Source organism: Canis lupus, chromosome 32 (assembly GCF_048164855.1).
Source record: "Canis lupus baileyi chromosome 32, mCanLup2.hap1, whole genome shotgun sequence".
NCBI classification, from domain to species: Eukaryota; Metazoa; Chordata; class Mammalia; order Carnivora; family Canidae; genus Canis; species Canis lupus.
Window position 1 is genome coordinate 24,127,526 of NC_132869.1, and position 21,405 is coordinate 24,148,930.

A 21,405-nucleotide genomic window follows, 5' to 3' on the forward strand; every position below is an offset into this window, starting at 1 on the left:
CCTTCTGATTGCACCCTGGGTGATTGAAGCCACCGATGCCCTCAAAATCTTTGAGAGTCTGAACCCTAGGAGCAGCCTTTGGAAACATCTTCACTTCATTGGTCAAACCTGTCATAATCCTTGCCTCACTTTCTATAAAATTCAGTTAGGAATAGTTCTTTTTTTCTCTTTCTTTTCTTTCTCTTTCTTTCTTTCTTTCTTTCTTTCTTTCTTTCTTTCTTTCTTTCTTTCTTTCTTTCTTTCTTTCTTTCATTTTACTTATTTGAGAGAGAAAGTGAGAGAGCATGAGCAGGAGGAGAGGGAGAAGCAGACTCCCCACTGAGCAGGAAGCCTGATGCAGGGCTTCATCCAATCGATCCTGGGACTCAATCCCGAGACTCTACCCCAAGACTCCAGGATCATGACCTGAGCCAAAGGCAGATGCTTAACCAAGTGAGCCACCAGGTGCCCCCAGTAGGAATAGTTCTAATTATTGGCTACCTCACAAATCGCCTCCACTGTTTACATCCATTGTTCACTACCTCATACCTGAGACTGAGCCTAAGAAGTATGTTTTCACTGAAGCATTCTTTCACCTCTAGCTAGTGTTTGAAATAAACTCTGTAAGGGAGAAAATGTGTAGAAAACTGTCCTTTGTCAAACTGGCTTATTTCACAGTGGGGAGATAGATTCCTGATATCACATTCAAATTTTGATTTTCTCATTGAAACTATATTCTGAAGAGTGACTGGATTCTTTAGTACTGTGATTAACCTCCTTTGGCTCTTTCTTAAATTAAGTAAACTTATATAAGCCTGCTTAGAAATGTTACTACCTTTTTAATAGTTTCTACTGGAAAATATGTTCTGAATTCCAAGTGACCAATTTATCAACAAATTTCTAGAATATAATTTTTATTAATTTATTAATATTATAATTTGCTAATTATTAAGATATTTCTGTGGGTAGTGTTTTTATTTGCATTAAGAAGACAGCATGGTTTAGTGATTGAGTGGTTGTTAATTGATTCAAGGATGAAATCAGTCTCCTTATTTTGTGCTTATATACACTGCTGAAGGCTCAACCTAAAATGGCAAGAATGTAATACCTTTGAAATTCTTCCTCTAAAGTACTAAGTTGTTATAGTTTAGGAAAAGCCTTTATATCTACAAAACTTTGGAACATTTTTTAAAGGCTGTATTTGAAGAGATAGGAAGCCAGTACCACATGTTTAACATCCTTGCACTAGCTAACAAGTTTCTTTTAAGACAGTTGCTTTGTAGATTTGATGCTTCTGTTTGCATGTTCTTCCAAAAACTGTTTTTTTTATTTTAGTCAATTTACCTGAAAGTATGAACTTACTAACTTTCACATATAATATATCTGGTATTATTATAGACCTATGTGTAATATAACTCCTTAAAAACAATGGGCATGACTATTTTCAATATCGTTTATCTTTTGATGTGATTTTTTGCAATATGTAGACTTGATATTTTCCATAAAAGAAGATAATACTGAGCTTTTCCAATTCTCCCTCCCTATATGTTTGCTTATAATTGTTCTTAGTTTTTTTGCCAGTTAAGCTCTTGGTTCACATGGTATTGCTGTACCAGAACTCTTACAAACACCATGGAAACTGTTCTTACTATAATTGCTCTTTTCTACTATCCTTTGGAAGGTTCAAAGTCTATGAACAGGTGAGATATATTACTGTTAATAATTATGTACAAAACATGAAAGATCTTAAGTATCAACATATTATAATGTCCAGTGGACCCCCAGATGTTCATGAGGTTTATTAAAACCACATTATCAGTTGATACATTTATTATAATAGGAAACAGATATATGCAAACCAGGTAATGAAGGGCAGTTTAATAAAAGGACTATGTATACATGTTTAGGCAATGTTTAGAAAAGCCAATAAGGAAATAACCATAGTACCCCAGGGTTAATCATAGGGGGAAGTTTCTGCTACCCTTTGGCCCTAAGGAGAGGTAATTATTATGGCAATCCATATAAAACTATAACTCTCCCCAGTAGGAGACAGGCACAGCTCGCCATAGCAAGGAGGGAGCTGGGGGAATAAAATACCCTGACTTAACTCTTCTGAAACGCTCCAATCAGTCAAAGCCAGTCAGAAGCCAGAATGCAAGTGAGCTCATTAATATAGTCCAGACAGGTCAGCTTTCCTGCACATAGAGCAAGTGAAGAATAGAGGAAAACAGATCTGGAAGGGCAAATAGAAAATATATGAACCCAAGAGATTGCGTCCAAGATGGAAGCATAGGAAGATTCTGAACTCACTTCCTCACTCAGACATACCACATCTATAGGAACTTATGGATCAATTTCCCTCCAGAAAATCTGAAAACTAGATAAATTGCTGTCCACAACAAAAGGTAAAGACAGAAGAGGCAGAGACACTGTCACAAAAAAATCCAACCCACAGTATAGCAACACACACCAGCTAGGCATTTCTTCCAGAAGAGCAAGGGGTTGGTGCCTTACATTAGGCACTCTGACCCCTGGGATCTGCACTAGAGAAACAAGCACCCAGAACATCTAGCATGGAAAGTCAACAAGTTGACATCCAGGGGCCCCATGTTCTATAGGAAACTGAGATTCCCCACTTGAAAGTCTCACATGAAGTCTTGGTTACCCTTGAGACCCAGTGGAAAAATAGACATTTGAAAAGTGTCCAGCAATAACCCATAGCAGGAGGGATATCAGAGGTGAAGGTGGTCCCTGTGGAGCAAAGAGTTCAACTTCACATCAGGGACCCCCTGCCTGGGGACTCAGGAATATGAATCCCTGTAATGTCTCAGGGACATCAGTGGGGTTTAGCTCCAGAAGACCCCGAGAACTATAGGAAACCTAGACTCTGCTCTTAAATGGCCTGCAAACAGTATCACTTTCTTCAAAACCAGCAAAGCAACAGCAGTTTAAAAATCATCTGAGCTAGACATCAAGATTTATTGACAGATTTTAAGGCATGTACCATAAAGGCTGGGCACTTTTCCCAAGAACAGGAGTTCTCATATACACCATTTTTTGGCCCATCTTCACCCAGCTAGTCAACATTTGCCAACACTGGCAAATGACAGTGTGATACTTTCCATCTACCTTGCTAGCATAGTTTGCCTCACTCTGGCATTCCCCTGCAGACCTGCCCTACCCAACTTGGCAGGTGCCCCTCCAAAGCAGCTGCCACCATGCCATAACCAGGGGGCAGCCTCTGTTGGCACTGCTACCCTTCCATAGTAATTCCAGCCCTGGGTGAGGGAGGCATCTCTGCCCATCAGCTCACCCATACCAGTTGTGGATGGGCCTCATAACCAGCTACACTGAGGCCTGATGCCATCGATCAGCATGCCCACAGGAGCCACAGCCAGGCCTGTGCTAGCCTGCCCATGAGCACACCCACAGCAGTTATGGCATGTCACAAAAGGAGGTCACACAGCCCATACAGAGGATAGTCCTGGAATGCCTGGTACTGGTGACCAAGAAGAATTGTACTTCTAGGCCCATGGGACATTACCTTTAACCCAGGAAATATAGCTGACCTACCTAATACCAAGAAACAAACACAAAGAGATACAATAATATATTTTAAATGAGAACAATACAAAACCTCAGAAAAAGAACTAAACAAAGTGGAAACAAGCAATCTACCTGAAAAAGAATTCAAAGTAATAGTCCTAAAATGCTCACTAAACTTTGAAGAGTGAATGAACTCAGGGAAAACTTAAGGAGATAGAAAAATATTAAAAAGAACCAACGAGAGCTGAAGAATATAATAACTGAAATGAAACATATACTGAGGGAATCAACAGCAGATTAGAAGATGCAGAACAGCAATATGGAAGACAGGGTGGTGGAAATCATCCAAACAGAAAAGCAAAAGGAAAAGAATTTCTTAAAATGAGGATAGGGTAAGGACTTCTAGAACATTAAGCAGACTAACATTCACATTATAGGGGTCCTAGAAGAAGAGAGAGAAAAGGATAGAAAACTTATTTGAAGAGAAAATAGCTGAAAACTTCCCTGACCTGGGGAAGGAAACTGACATCCGGGTCCAGGAAGCACAAGAGAACCCCAAACAAGATGAACCAAGAGTTCTAAAATAAGACATATAATAATTAAGATGTCCAAAGGTAAAGAGAGAATCTTAAAAATAGCAAGAGAAAAGCAACCAGTTATATGCAAAAAAACACCCATACACCCATATTAGCTGATTTTTCAGCAGAAGCTTTGCAGGCCAGAAGAAACTAGTGTGAAGTATGTTCAAAGTGCTGAAATGAAAAAAACTACAACCAAGAATGCTCTACCCAGCAAGAATTGAAGGTGAGATAAAAAGTTTTCCAAACAAAAGTTTAAAGGAGTTCATTACCACTATACCAGTCTTACAAAAAATGTGAAAGGAAATCTTCTAAGCAGAAAATTTTTAAAAATTGTGAAAGAAGAATTTTACTGGCAAAAACAAAATACAGTAAAAAATAGATAAATCACTTCAGGCTAGTATAAAAATTAAAAGACAAAATTAGTAAAATCAATTATATCCATAGTAAGAGAAAATAAAAATACAAAAAATATAATATCAAATACATAATGAAAGGATAATGTACTGTGCTTCTAGAATGAATCTCATGGCACTAAAAACCCATAACACACACACACACACACACACACACAAAACAGAAAGGAACCCAAGCATAACATTATGAAAGTCATGAAATCACAAGAGAGCAAGAAAAGAGGAAAAGAACAGAACTACAAAAACAAACAGATGAATCACTGATCTCTATCTCTGGAACGAATAATACATTGTTAATTAATTGAATTTAAAAAAGATAAAGGCGGGGGGGGAAGACATTCTCAGTTTAAAATTTCATCTAAATAAATAAATAAATCCAAATAGAAAACAGTTAACAAAATAACAATAAGTACACACCTATCAATGATTACATTAAATGTAAATGAACTAAATGCTCCAGCCAAAAGACATGAAATGACTGGATGGATTTAAAAAAGGAAACAAAACTCTCATCTGTGTGCTGCATAGAAGAGACTCACTTCAAACCGAAAAATCATACTGAAAGTGAAGGAATGAACACAGATATTCCATGCAAATGGAAGTGAAGAAAAAATGAGGGTGGTAATACTTGGACAAAAATAGACCTTAATACAAAGACTATAATAAAAGACAAAGAAGGGCATTAATAGTGATAAAGGGATCTAGCCAACAAGAGGCTATAATTGTAAATATTTATGTATCCAACATAGCAGCATTTAAATATATAAAGCAAATTATTAACAGGCCTAAAAGGAGAAATACAGTAGTAGGAGGAGACTTTAATGCCCCACTAGCGACAATGGATAATTAGTCCAGACAGGAAATAAGGAAACAGTAGTTTTAACGACACATTAAACCAGATTGGCTTAACAGACATAGAATATTTCATCCCCAAACAGCAGAATGCACATTTTTTTGAAGTACACATGGAACATTCTCTAAAAGAGATCACGTTGGGCCAGAAATAAGTCTCAATAAATTTAAGAAGATTGAAATCTTATCAAGCATCTTTTTTTTTTTTAAAGGATTTTATTTATTTATTTGACAGAGAAAGATAGTGATAAAGATTGTAAGAGCATGAGTGGGGAGGAAGCTTCTTGCTGAGCTGGAAGCCCAACTAGGGACTAGATCCCAGGACTCTGGGATCATGACCTGAGCTGAAAGCAGATGCTTAACATCTTTTCTGACAACAGTATGACACTAGAAATCAATTGCAATTAAAAAAAAAAAAAAAAACCTGTGAAAAAAATGAAGGCCCAAAACATGCTACTAAACAAGCAATAGGTCAACAAAATCAAAGAGAATTCAAAAATACCTTGAGACAAATTAAAATAGAAATACAATATTCCAGAATCCTTAGGATGCAACAGAAGCAGTTCTAAGAAGTTTATAACAAAACAGGCCTACCTCAAGAAATAAGAATAGTTCCAAACAATCTAACCTAATCTAAATTTAGTAGAAAAAGAACAAAGACCCAGTTAGCAGAAGAAAATAATAAAGATCACAATGGAATAGGGACAAAAAATTAGAAATGATAAGTGAAACTAACAACTGATTCTTTAAAAAGATAAGCAATGTTTAAAAACTTTAGCCAGGCTCAAAGAAAAAAAAAGGACTTAACTCAGAAATGAAAGAGGAGAAGTTACAGCCAACACCATAGAAATAAAAAAGGATTATAAAAGACTATTACAAAAAATTATATTCTAACAAGTGGGACAACCTAGAAGAAATGGATAAATTTAGAAACATAATCTTTCAAGACTGAATCAGGAAGAAACAAAATCTGAATAGACTGATCACTAGTAATAAAATTGAATCAGTAGTCAAAAAACTCCCCCCAAAAGCCCAAGATCAGATAGCTTCACAGATGAATTCTACAAAACTTTTAAAGAAGAGTTAATTAATTTCAAAAAAATTAAAGAGGAAGGAACTCTTCTAAATTCATTCATTATGAGGCCAGCATTACCCTGATATACCAAAAAACAAAAACAAAAAGCAAAATTATGGGCCAGTATTTCTAATGAAGAGAGATTCAAATTCTTCAACAAAATACCACAAACTGAATTCAATAATATAATAAAGGTATCATTCACCACAATCAAGTGGAATTACAGAAATGCAGGGATCATTATTTGCAAATTAACATGATGTACCGCATTAATAAAATGAAGGTTAAAAATCATATGATTATCTCCATAGATGCAGAAGAAGCATTTGACAAAATTCAACATCCATTTATTCATTCTGTATAATATACAATACATGAATATACCTCAACATAATAAATGAATATACCTCAACATAATAAAGGCCATATATGAGAAACCCACAGGTAATAACCATACTCAATAGTGAAAAGCTTGAAACTTTTCATCTAAAGTCAGGAACAAGGATGCTTACTCTCACCACTGTTATTCCACATAGTATTGGAAGTCTTAGCAACAGTAATCAGACCAGAAAAAGAAAAGGCATCCAAATTGGTTAGAAAGAGGTAAAACTCATTATTGCAGCTAACATACTACATATTGAAAACTGTAAAGTCTCCACCAAAAAAAAAATATTAGAACTAATAAATTTAATAAAGTTACAGGATACAAAATGAATATACAGAAATCCGTTGTTTCTATACACTACTAGCAAAGTAGCAGAAAGAGAAACTAGAAGAACTATCCCATTTATAACTGCATTAAAAAATACCTAAAGATAAATTTAACCAAAGACCTGTGCTCTTAAAACTCTAAGACATTAATGAAAGAAATTGAAAATGATGCAAGTAAATGGAAAGATACACCATATTCATGGATTGGAAAATTAATATTGTTAAAATGTCCATATTACCCAAAGCAATCTAGAGATTCAGTGCAGTCTCTATCAATGTACTAATAGCATTTTTCTCAGAAGTAAAAGATAATCCTAAACTTTGTTTGGAACCACAAAAACAAACAAACAAACAAAAACCCCTGAATAGCCAAAACCATCTTGAGACAGAACAAAGCAGGAAGTATCACACTCCCAAATCTCAGATTATACTACAAAGCTATAGTAATCAAAAAAGTATGGTTCTGACACTAAAATAAACCTATAGATCAATGGAACAAAATAGCCCAAAAATAACCCACACTTTTTTTTTTTTTAAGATTTTATATTTTTTATTTGAGAGATGGAGTATGCATGAGCAGAGGATAGGGGTGGAGGGAAAGGGAGAAGCAGGCTCCCTGCTGAGCAGCAAGCCCAACATGGGGCTTGATCCCAGGACCCTGAGATCATGACCTGAGCTGAAGGCAGATGCTTAACTGAACTGACTGAGCCACCCACATGCCCCTAAACCCACAGTTGTATGGTTAATTAATCCACAACAAAGCTAGGCAAGAATATATAACAGGGAAAAGGCAGTCTTTTCAAAAAATGGTGTTGGGAAAACTGGATAGTTACATGGAAAAGACTGAAACTTGACAACTTTATCAACCCATATACAAAATATAAACTTAAAATGTAAGACCTGAAACCATAAAACTCCTAAAAGAAAACAAGTGGTAAACTCTTGGATGTCAGTTTTAGAAACATTTTTTTAGATCTATCTCCCCAGGCACGGGCAACAAAATCAAAAACAAACTATTGGGTCTATGAATAGCACAGAAAGGAAAACCCACCAACAAAATGAAAAGGCAACCTACTGAATGGAAGAAGGTATTTATTTGCAAATGATATATTCTGTAAAGGGCTAATATGCAAAATACATAAAGAACTCATACAATTTTTAAAAAGTAAATTAAAAAGTGGGCAGAAGACCTAAGTAGACATTTTTCCAAAGAAAATTTACAGATGGCCTACAGACATATGAAAAGATGTTCAACATAACTAATCATCAGGGAAATGCAAATGAAAACCAAAATAAGAGGGGGATCCCTGGGTGGCTCAGTGGTTTAGCGCCTGCCTTTGGCCCAGGACGTGATCCTGGAGCCCCGGGATCGAGTCCTCAGTCAGGCTCCTGGGATGGAGCCTGCTTCTCCCTCTGCCTGTCTCTCTGCCCCTCTCTGTGTGTGTGTGTCTATCATGAATAAATAAAATCTTAAAAAAAAATAAGATATCATCTCACACTTGTCAGAATGGCTATTACCAAACAGACAAAAAATAACAAGTGTTGGCTTGGATGTGGAGAAAAGGGAACCCTCATGCACTGTTGGTAGGAATGTAAATTAGTGCAGCCTCTGTGGAAAACAGTATGAAAGTTCCTCCAAAAACTAAAAATAGAAATATTATAGATGTGATCCATGAATTCCATGTCTGGGTATTTATCCAAAGAAAATGCAAACAGTAATAAGCACTCCTATATTTACTGCAGCATTAATTTACAATAGGCAAGATATGGAAGGAACCTAAGTATCCATTAATAGATGAACAGATAAAGAAGGTGTGTGTGTGTGCGTGTGCTCTACTTGCCATAAAAGGAATGAAATCTTACCATCTGCAACAACAATGGATGGACCAAGAGGATATTACTGAGATAAGTGATATTAGTGAAAGAAGTCAGACAGGGAATGATAAATACCACATAATTTCACTTAAAAGTGGAATCTAAAAAACAAAACAAATGAATAAACAACATAAACAGACTCACAAATACAGGGAACAAACTGATGGTTGCCAGATTGGAAGAGGAATGGGTGGATGGGCAAAATAGATGAATGGGATTATGAGGTACAAAGTTCCATTCATAAAATAAATGGTCATGAGGATATAAAGTATAGCATTGGGAATATAGTCCATAATGTTGTAATAACTTTGTATGGTAACATAACACCTCTTTTTGTGGTGAGAATTTTGTAATGTATATAAATGTCAAATCACTATATTGTATACTTGAAACTAATAACAATACTGTATATTGATTATACTTCAATTTTTAAATAAATTAAATATATGGACCAGCTTTGGGCTTATATAAACTGGGGATGCAAATACAAAGCAAATGGAACAACCAACATGAGCAAACAAACAGCTATAAAAGGGCTTCATTTTATTGTGGCCAGGTTGTCCATCCTACCATACACATGGTAGGAAGCATGGGAGAAGGGAAGAATAAGAGATGAGGCTGGAATGGGACTTTGCCCTTCTCCAGTATTTGGACTTTTTTCTGTAGGTAGTAAGGACCTCTTGAAAGCTTTTGAAAGTATGACATAATAAAATATTTAGAAAGAATTCTCTTGCAGTGCCAGTATTTATTTAGGATATACTGAAAGGGAGAAAGCCATAATTTGGTCTAGTTAAGAAGCTACTATCCATTCTTCCTATATAGAAGAGTTATTGGGAAAATCGAATCAAATAAGATTATTTCTGTAGTAGACTCCTGACTGCAAGAAAAGGTATTCACTTAAATTTACTAATATGATGAGAGCTTTTTTTATAAGGCTAAAAGTAAAAATAAGAAAAAGGCACCTTTTTCTTGGAAGAAAATTACCGAATATCTCAGCTACATAAATGAAATGGATGAATTATGTAGAATCCAAGGTAGTTTTGAGGAAAAGTCAATAGCCCAGTCTGTTAATCTGTTTTAGTTTTCAAATTTTAAGGCTTAGCTAGTCTTCATTTCTGTCCTCACTACCAATTGTCCAACTTTCTCACATTCAAAATCAGAAAATCTGACCTAGGTTTTTTTTTTAAGAATTTACTTATTTATTCTTTAGAGACACAGAGAGGCAGAAACATAGGCAGAGAGAGAAACAGGCTCCATGGAGGAAGCCCGACACGGGACTTGATCCCGGGTCTCCAGGATCACGCTCTGGGCTGAAGGGAGCGCTAAACCACTGAGCCACCTGGGCTGCCCTGACTTAGGTCTTTTAAATGTCATTATCACTATTTGGACATAGTTTTACACTGGCCAGACTTAGATTGGCTGCCTGGATTCAGTTAGGACAAGAGGGTCCCTGTTTTGTTTTTTTGAGGAAATTACTTGGCAAAGTTTTAAAATTGGGAGATCTTACATAAAATCTGGGTTTCTGGGTCTCTTGAAAAAATGAGAGGCTTCGCAACATTTTGCACCAGGATTCCTTCACGACAGTATTTGAACCTCCCTCTATGGTCTACATCACTTATTTTTATTACTTATGTGGTCTCTGTAAGCATCTGAATTTGAAATCCCTGCTCTTAACATCCTCACCAACATTAGAAATTTCTCTATAACTCCTTATTAGTTAGTAGATATGTAATGGTACCACAAAGTTTTATTTTTTGTACTTTCAATTTTTAGCAGAGCTAACACTATTCCCATGTGATAATCTACTGTCCATAGTCCTCAGAAGTAAATTATTATAGTGTTCTTTAGCCATTTATTGAGAGAAGTCCTAATAGTAAAAATCCACATTTCTATCCATGATCTTAGAGGTTTGTATGGTAGGCTTTTTATCAATTATACATATAGGTATTTCATTTGGATAAAATTAGCACCTTACTTTCAAAACAAAATTGTATATATTCAGAAGCCCAGTATTGTTTAAATAATCCTAATATTTCCTTAAATGCATTCATTAATTTTTTCTTAGAAAATGGCTTTGTGTGACTTTCTTTTATCTTCTTAGGAGAGACTTGATATCTTTTTCCATCAGGAAAGCAAATGGCAGTTGTATGGCTAAAAGTTAGTATGCCTTCTGGAAAAACAAGGCCAACATTAAGACATAGAATAACTTCTAAATTTAAAATACTAGAGTTAGGATATTAGAATAGAAAAAGATCTTTGTTATTACCTCTTTTTATGGATGAGAAAAATTAAGAGCCAAAAAGTATAAGTAACATACCCTAGTACACATAGCTATTTATACCAAAAGGGAAATGCTCTTATTTTTTTAAAAAAAGTTATATCACAGCATAAATAATAGAAAGTTTATAAACTCATTTCCTAGTTGTCTTGACGACATATTTTCCTTGTTTATAGTGTCAAGTACTCCTCCCTGGTGGCACTTGCCTTCATAATTCGTCCCACAGCAGTCATTCCATGGATACCTTTGGTCTTCAGACATTTCTGGCAAGAACGAAAAAAGCTTAATCTTATTCTGCACCAGTTTTTACCTATAGGGTAAGTATAGCTACAATCCATCTATTAATTTCAATAACCTATAAATTACAGATTATGAACAAGATTTTACATCTTGTCAATTGTATCTTCTAACGTCAATGAGAATTATCAGACTAAGGAAACTTTCCAAATTTATATTTTATATTTTTATATTTACAATTGCGATTAAATAGAATTATTTTAATTCGCTTAAATGGGGATCTTTTGATTTTTCTCACTTAGAACTTTTCTACACTTCATTTCCTAAATATTCCTTAAGTACGTTTTAGAGATACTTTTTTTTTTTCGTTTTAGAGATACTTGATTCTTTTATATTTGTATAAGGCTTTGTAATTTATAATGTGTATTTACATATTACCTCATGACTTTCACAGGTCTTGGATCTAGACAATGTGTTTTAGTTTGTAGTAGAGGAAATGGTTTGGGTGGGGGGAGGGGGAACTTGGTGAAATTAAAAATGCATTAGCCCAAGTCAGTGGGTTGATTGCTATGATGGAATGGGGATTGAAACCCACGTCTTCTGTGCCTAATTCAGTAGCATATATACTAAAATTGGAATAATACAATAAGATTAACATGGCCCCTATGCAAAAAAACAAAAAGCAAAACAAAAACCCATGTCTTCTAATTTTGAGCTCCTAGGGTCATACTTATCCCAAGTATCTAGTAGAGTATCCAAAAGTTATTTTCTGAAGGGCTGAATGCATTCTGACTCCTAGAACAGTAACCTTTTTAATATACTAGTATTCATTCTGTATGAGTATTTTTGGGTAGGAGTTAAAAAGGACTAAATCATCTAGAAGCCAAGTTGCCACTGTTGTCATTTCTCAGATTTATTAATATTGTTTTTAATGTATTGCATTCATTCAGCAAATACTTGTTTAATCCTAGTACATACCAGGTACTATTCCAGATGCTGGAGATATAGCACTTAACAAAGTCCCTGCCTCCATGGAGTTTATATTCTAGTGGGAGAAGACAAAAAACTAAAAACATAGGAGAAATATATATTTGTCAAGTGATAATGCTATAGGGAAAAATAATGAAAGATAAGGATAGAATGCTGGTGTAGGAAGGAAGTATTGTTATTTTTTATAGGGTAATTGGGGAAGACTGCCATGATAAGGTGACATTGGAGCCAAAACCCAAAGGAATTGAGACAAAGAATATTCCAGGCAAAGAGATCAGCACGTGCAAAGATCTTGATGTAAGATGTATTTGACATATTTGAGGAACAACAAGGAGACTGGTGTGGCTAAAGGAGAGTGAACTTGGGAGAATACGATAATGAGGTCAGAGAGATAGCAGGAGCTCAGATCATGTAAGCTTTTACACGGAGAGATAAAAAAGCTTTTTTTCTCATCAGCAATACAATGTATTCTGATAATATATTCATTCAACAAGAATTTAGCGTGCTTTATATCAAGCATTTGAGGAGTCAGAAGTAAGTTGCAGTGTCTCTCCCAAGGTCAAAATGGGGTGAGGGAAAAGAGATACATCAAATTTTTGACCAGCAATATACAGTGTTCCAAGTGTTATATAACAAAATGTTGGGATCCCTGGGTGGCGCAGCGGTTTGGCGCCTGCCTTTGGCCCAGGGCACGATCCTGGAGACCCGGGATCGAATCCCACATCAGGCTCCCGGTTCTTGGAGCCTGCTTCTCCCTCTGTCTATGTCTCTGCCTCTCTCTCTCTCTCTGTGACTATCATAAATAATAATAAAAAAAAAAATGTTGTAGGAGAACAGATAATAAAAAAGCCTAATTCTGCTTGCAGGGGAAACATTAATAGAGGGTTTATAAAGTAGATGATGTTTTAAATAATATGAAGAATAAACATGAGTTTGCCAGGCCTAGGGAAACAGCATGCTTAAAGCTGTAAAGGCCTGAAGGAGCCTATTCATATAAATCAAAATGCTTATCTTGTTTATTTTGAAGGGAAAAATATGAAAGAACAAATGAGATGATGTATGTGAAAATTGAAATTGTACAGTGCAACAAATATGATTCACAGATCTAATTAGTCTTACAGTGTCAAGTGTTGGTGCATTGAGTTGGCCCCAACCAACAGCCTTTTATGTATTAAGCACCCATTAAAACTAACCAGTTGCAGGGGATCTGGCTGGCTCAGTTGATAGAGCATGCAACTTGATCCCAGGGTCATGAGTTCAAGCCCCATACTGGGAGTAGATTTTACTTCAAAAGAACACAAAATTCATCTACACCTCACTTTACAGATGAGGCAGTGGAGGTTCAGAGAAGGAAATGAGACTTGCAAGGTCTTTGGGCTGGTCAGGGTCAGAACAGGGACTAGAACACCAAATCTCTAGCACCTCGGACCTGATTTTCTATTAGAAAGAAAGAAAGAAAAAAACAGTTGTATATCAAGAATCTCTAAATATAGAGAAAAGTCTTGCATTAGTCTTAAGAAAATTTCTAATATGTATGGATCTACTTCTTTTTGCCTTTTACATGACCTTGGAAATTTACGACATCATTTTGTCATTCATTCTGTAAAATCAAATATAATTCAGTTGCCTTTCAGCTGCCACATTCTCACCAACAATTAGCAAGACAAAACAAAGGTATGGGATATCATCATAGATCTTACAGGCATTAAGAAGATAAGAGGATATTATGGACAACTTTTTGCTAATAAATTTGACAACTCAGATGAAATGGGCAAATTCCTAGACAAATACAACTTATCAAAACTGACACAAGAGGAAATAGTAAATATGAATAGTACTATATATATTAAAGTGAATTTGTAATTAAGGACTTTAAACAAAGAAAAATCAGGCTCAGATGGCTTCACTGGTAAATGCTACCATATATTTAAGGAAGAAGAAATGTCAATCCACATAAAATAAATTCCACAGAATAGAAAAGAATAACATTTCCCAGCTCCTTTAATGAAGATACCCTTCCAAAATCTGACAAAGACTTTACAAGAAAAGTCAATTATAAATCAGTATCTCTCATGACTATGAATGCAAAATTCTTTTTTTTTTTATTTTTATTTTTTTAAATTTTTTTATTTATTTGTGATAGTCACAGAGAGAGAGAATGAGGCAGAGACACAGGCAGAGGGAGAAGCAGGCTCCATGCACCGGGAGCCCGACGTGGGATTCGATCCTGGGTCTCCAGGATCGCGCCCTGGGCCAAAGGTAGGCGCCAAACCGCTGCGCCACCCAGGGATCCCATGAATGCAAAATTCTTAAACAAATCTTACTAAATTGAATTTAGCAATATATTAAAAAGGAGAGTGGGGTGCCCGGGGGTTTAGTCATTTAAGCATCCAACTCTTGGTTTTGGCTTGGCCCATGATCTCAGGGTTGTGAGATCCAGCCCCATGCTGGGTGTGGAGCCTGCTTAGGATTCTCTTTCTTCCTCTCCCTCTGCCCCTCCCTTTTCCACTTGTGCACACGCTCTCTCTTTAAAAAAAAAAAAAAAAGGATAATACATCATAACCAAGATTAATGTTAGTTCAGGAATGTGAAGTAGGTTTAGTATTTTTAAATCAGTCAGTAGGATTCATGGCATAACAGAATAAAGGAGAAAATTCATAAGACAATCTTTATTATTTTTAAAGATTTTATTTATTTATTCACGAGAGACACACACACACACAGCGGCAGAGACACAGGCATAGGGAGAAGCAGGCTCCTCACAGGGAGCCCGATGTGGGACTCAGGTCCCCAGGATCATGCCCTGGGCTGAAGGTGGTGCTAAACCACTGCGCCACCCAGGCTGCCCACAACAATCTTAATAGACACAGAAAAGCCATATGATAAAATGAAAAGCCTACTCATGATGCAAGAGGAACAACAACCATTAGAAAATGTGTAACATAAGGGGACTTCACTAATATGATATTTCTATAAAATGTTATAGCAAATCCATACTAAGTGTTAAAGCACTGAAACCCTTTTCCCTGAGGTCTGGAATGATACATGTATGCCCATTACTTCCACTGCTATTTAGTAGATGTCCTAGCTGGTGCAGTAAGGCAAGAACAACAAATGGTTGGAAAGGAAGAAATAAAATGACGTGGCATGATTGTATGTAGAAAATCCAAAAGAATCTAGAGGTAAACTAGTATGATTAGTAAGCAAGATCACCATGTTCACTGGATACAAAGTCAACATACAAATATTGATTTTTATCTGGATGCTAAAACTAGTGGGTAAAAGGTTTTCTTTCTTTTTTTTTTTTTGTATTGTTTTTATTGGAGTTCAGTTTGCCAACATATAGTATAACACCTGTGCTCATCCCATCAAGTGCCCCCCTCAGTGCCTGTCACCTAGTCACCCCATCCCCCTGCCCACCCCCCCTTCCACTACCCCTTGTTTGTTTCTAGTGGGTAAAAGTTTAAGAAATAAATAACAGAATATTTATACAGTCTCAATGTGTCTCCCCATAAAATATTTATTAATTACAAAGGATAAAATAATAATTTTACCATGGAGAAACTTGACAGACACCTCCTTTAACCAAGGGATCAAAGTTAAGAGGTGCCTGGCTGGCTCAGTCAGCAGAGCATGTAACTCTTGATTTCAGGGTTGTGGCTTCAAGCTCCACAGTGAGTAAAGAGATTACTTAAAAATAAAAATCTTTTAAAAGTAGATAATTTTAAAAAGAAAAAATGATCAAAGTTAACATTTCCAGTATTTGGACAGATCACTAAAATGAGATTTCTGATCAGAAGCAAAGAAAACACCCTTTCACTTCTTTGGTATTACTGCCATAACACATAATCTGAATCTGTTCATGGGAAAGCATCAGCCAAACTCAAACTGAGGTACATTCTAGAAAATACCTGACCGGTATTCTTCAAAGATGCCAGTCATGAATGACAAGGAAATATTAAGGAAATATTCTAGATTAAAAGGAGACTACGGAGATGCAAGTGAACACAAATAATCACGGTTTTCTTTTTCTTTGTATAAAGGACATTATTGGGGCAATTGGCAGAATCTGAACAAGGTATAAATTAGATAGCCATGAAAATTTAATATTTCCTGGTTCTAATTGTGATTTATGTAAGAGAATTTTCTTGTTTTTAGGAAATACCCACTGAAGTATAGGGATAAAGGTGAATGATGTCTGCAACTTATTAAGCAGTTCAGAAAAAAAAATGCATAAAGAAAAAGAGAAAAGGATAAAGCAAATATGGTAAAATGTTAACATTCGGGGAATCTAGATGAAGGATATATGGGAATTCTTTATAGTATTCTTGCAACTTTTCCCAGAAATTATGTCAAAATAAAAAATTAAAAGGAAAACAAGTATCATTTACAGTAGTGTCAAAAAAATCAGATGTCTATGAATAAAATAATGAAAGATACACAAGAACTCTACACAGAAAGCTCCAAAACATTAAGACCTAGTAAGTGGAAGAGTATACCATGTTCATGGATGGAAGACTCAATATTTTAAAGCTATCATCTCTCCCCAAACTGTGATATGTATATTCAGTGCAATTCCAATTAAAGCCCAGAAAAGATCACGTTTGGAAGACTGAGCCTCCCAACAGCCATGTTGAGTGAGCTTGGAAGGAGATTTCCCCACCAGAACTGATAAAGCTGATTTAAAAATTTTAGGCTATAAAAAAATAAATAAAATAAAATTTTTAGGCTGAATGCAAAATACCAATATTAACTAAAAGAATCATAGAAATATTGGATGACTTACACTACAAGATATTAAGATTTCTTACAAAGTTACAGTAATTATGACTACTTAGAATCAGTGCAAGGTAAAACAAATAGAATGGTGGGACACAACAGTCCAGCAATAGGCCCAGACAAAAAGTCACTCATTTATGATAACAGCAATAAGGTAATACAGTAGAGAGAGGATAGTCTTTTTAATAAATATATAATTAGCTAAATATCCATATGGGAAAAAAATTAATATTGACCCCTACTTGCCACCATCAGCAAAAAAATAAATAATAATCCAGGGAATTATAGACCTTACTGTAAAGGTAAAAGAGTTGCACTTCTCTAAGATATGATAGAATGTCTTCATGACCTTGAGGCTGGCAAAATTTTCCTAAATAGAATATAGTATTAACTATAAAGGAAAAGATAGATACACTTGAATACATTAAAATTCAAGACTTTTTGTCTATAAGATTCACACCAGAAGACGTTTGCAGTATAAAGCACAACACCAAGAAAAAACTTCTATCAATTATATACAGAACTCATACAAATCTGTAAGAAAAAGATAATAGAAAATTGATTAAAAGACCTGAACAGGTACTTCAAAAGATATTTAAATGGCTAAGAGGTATAAAGGTACTCACCTCATTAGCCACCAAGGAAATGTAAATTAAACCCACCATGACATGCTAGTATACATCTACCCAAATGTCCTAAAAGGATATAGAGGCCTTATATATTCCTGTAGGAATATAAATTGATACAACCACATTGGAAAACAGTAAGAATTTGCTAAAACTAAAACTGATTGTACTTACACTGTGGGGCCCAGTAATTCAACCCTGGTATATACTAGGCAGAAATGTGTGTGTGTGTGTGTGTGTGTGTGTGTGTGTGTGTGTGTGTGTATATAAAACAAAAGGTGCATAGAAGAATGTTCATTGCACTGTTCATAAGAGCTAAAAAAGTTAAGCAGTGTCCATCAACAGAATAAATACATTGTGGTATATTAATTCAGTGGAATACTATATAGTAGTATAAATGAAAGAACTACTGCAATGTATAAAAAGTGTAGTGAAATCTCAAAAACATGATTGAAAGGAACTGGAAAGGAGTCTACAGTGTGATTTCATTTTTGTAAAACTCAGTAAAAGGTAAAACATCCACAGTATCCTAAGTCAGGATTGTGGTCACCTTTGGGAAGGGAGTGGAGATTGACTGGAAAGACAGAAGAGCCTTTTGAAGTGCTGCTAATGCTCTCTATCCTGGTCTATATGACAGTTACACAGTTGTGTCCATATAGTGATGATTCAGGAAGGCTTATAGTGTTCTTTTCTGTGCACATGTTTATGGTAGGCAGCCTCTGAGATGGCTCCCACTAATCCCATCATCTTAATATTCACACCTTTTTCTTGTATCCTCTGCCTCCCCTCCCCTGAGCTGGTGCTGGACATTTTGACTGAATTCTAACAAACAGAAATGTGGCAGAAGGGATGTCACTTCCATGATTGGGTTATTAAAGGGCTGTGGCATCTATGTCAGATGCCCATCTTACTCTCTCTTTGCTGGCTCACCCTGGGGGATGCCAGTCTCCTTGTCAGGAGGTAGTCTTAAAAAAAAGAAAAGGTCACGTTTGGAAGACTGAGCCCTCCCAACAGCCATGTTGAGTGAGCTTGGAAGGAGATTTCCCCACCAGAACCAGTTAAGCCTTTAGATGAAACTCTAGCACCAGCCAACATTTTAACAATTCAGAAGAAGCTTTGACCCAGAGACACCAAGCTCAGTTCCACTTGGATTTTTTTTTTTTTTTTTTTTTTTATTCATTTATGATAGTCACACACAGAGAGAGAGAGAGGCAGAGACACAGGCAGAGGGAGAAGCAGGCTCCATGCACCGGGAGCCTGACGTGGGACTCGATCCCAGGTCCCCAGGATCGCGCCCTGGGCCAAAGGCAGGCGCCAAACCGCTGCGCCACCCAGGGATCCCTCCACTTGGATTCTTGACCCTTGATGAACAATGAGGTATTAAATGTGCATAGTTTTAAGTTGCCAATGTTTTTTTTTTTTTTGTGCAACGATAATACAGTATTTATTACTTTTAGAAACTTTCCTTAAATACAGCTTCTATCAGTGAAAGATCTTTCAATGTGTAAATCCATATTCAGTTGGAAAAATTGTAAAGGATTTTTACAGTGACTCTTGATGCCAAGCATTTTCAAAGCTTTATGCCAATATTGAATTTTCAGTAAGTAAGTTCAGAATGTAAATCACTCTTCTATTTTGTTTTTCAGGTTTGTCACTTTAACTTTGTCTCTGATAATTGATCGTATTTTTTTTGGTCAAGTAAGTAAAAATATATTAAGCTAACAACTATTCTTAATCTAACCATTATTACACTAAAAACTCAATCTGACTTATTAATGAGTATTTGGGAACACGGGCAAATAACTTTTTAAAAATTTTATGGGATGTGTTAAAAAAAAAACTATTGGCATTTGCCTTTCATTCAATTTGCTGTTTTCCATAAAATAGAATTGCGTATTCCTAGTTGCAGTTAAAAGGATTCTATTTTATGGCATTGTTGTCAAGTTTGCATAATTTAGTCAGGTTTGTAACGATAAAGATTAAATTTTTAAATAATTTTAATTGGCCTCAAGTTAATCATCCAGAACTTCAAACAATCAGAATACTCTTCTTCAAGCATTTTATTTGCATTTTATTTCACATTTTAATGTCACGACTGTTGGTAACGGTGTATAGTTGTTTTTAAGTTCCCTGATTTTAAGTCACTTAGGGGCTTTGGAATCAGATTACCACAATTTGAAACCTAGTGCCCTCATTGTTAGCTATGTGACCTTGGATAAGTTATGTACCTTTCTTGCCAGTTTCCTTAACTAGAAATAACTGGTACCTGTTTTATAAAGTTGAAGATTAGGTGAGATAATGCATGTAAATGCTTACACTAGTGACTGGCAGACATGAGCATTTCCTGTTAACTGCTGTTATTGCTGTTACCTTGTGCTACAATTCAAAGGTGATGTTTTCAAAACTTTATCTTAATGTGTGATATCATAAGGTACTAAAGTTTTTAACATGGGTAACACGCATACTCATGTAAAAAACTATCTTTGAGGATCTTATCTCTTATTGTATGTGTAATTTACATTGTTAAAATACATGTTTATTCATGCTTTCTTGAATTGCAGAAACCTAGATTTTTTATATATTAGCAGAACACATTAAAACTTAGAACATTAAAATGAATGATTTCATGTGGTCATTAATCAAAATTATTTAAAGCATTATTTGGTTTTTAGAGTTCATTCAGGATTCTGCCAAATTCCCTAATCCCAAAGATTCATACTTGGCACTAATACATTTCTATTTCTCTTTCTATCAACTATGCCAGTGGACCTTGGTTCAGTATAACTTTTTGAAATTTAACGTGCTGCAGAATTTGGGAACATTTTACGGTTCTCATCCATGGCATTGGTACTTCAGTCAAGGATTTCCAGCTGTCTTGGGTACTCACTTACCCTTCTTTATTCATGGCTGCTTTCTGGCCCCAAAGAGGTACCGAATACTTTTGGTAACTGTGCTGTGGACACTGCTAATTTATAGGTAAGATTTTATTTGTCCAAATCATTAAATTTTTTAATGTTACCAAGAATTTAAATTCTTCAAAAAAATAAACTGTTTATCTTCTGCAAATGTATAAACTCCTATGATTTGTTAGTGGGGATTATTTAGCAGACAGAAAAGGTAATAATTAGGTTGATGCTCAGAATGAATACTTCTGATATGTACAGTTCACAAGGAATACAATTTTTAAGAAGTTGAAAAAACTGTATTTGGTTTTAAAAACTGAAACTACCACAATTTTGAGTATTGAAGGACCAGAGAAATTATATTTTTTAATGAAAATGTATATATATCATTATTCCAAATTTTGAGTAATATGACTTAATTGGATTGGTAATAGAAATCTTCTTTAGAATGTAATTGTACTTTACAACTTCACATTGACATCAAATGTTAGGATTAGGATTACTTTTAACATATCACCACCTTATAACTAAAAAATAATGAGACTACATCCTGAATCATG

General features: G+C 35.4%; 1 protein-coding gene across 1 annotated transcript in view; it reads left to right on the forward strand.

The window, feature by feature from the left end:
- PIGB (phosphatidylinositol glycan anchor biosynthesis class B) overlaps nt 1–21,405 on the forward strand; it is a 37,879-nt gene that overhangs the window by 6,301 nt on the left and 10,173 nt on the right. Inside the window, exons 5-8 of the mRNA XM_072808666.1 lie at nt 1,549–1,679; nt 11,487–11,627; nt 19,589–19,640; nt 20,707–20,918. Coding sequence (XP_072664767.1) covers nt 1,549–1,679; nt 11,487–11,627; nt 19,589–19,640; nt 20,707–20,918 — 536 coding nt within the window. The remainder of the gene's footprint in view (nt 1–1,548; nt 1,680–11,486; nt 11,628–19,588; nt 19,641–20,706; nt 20,919–21,405) is intronic.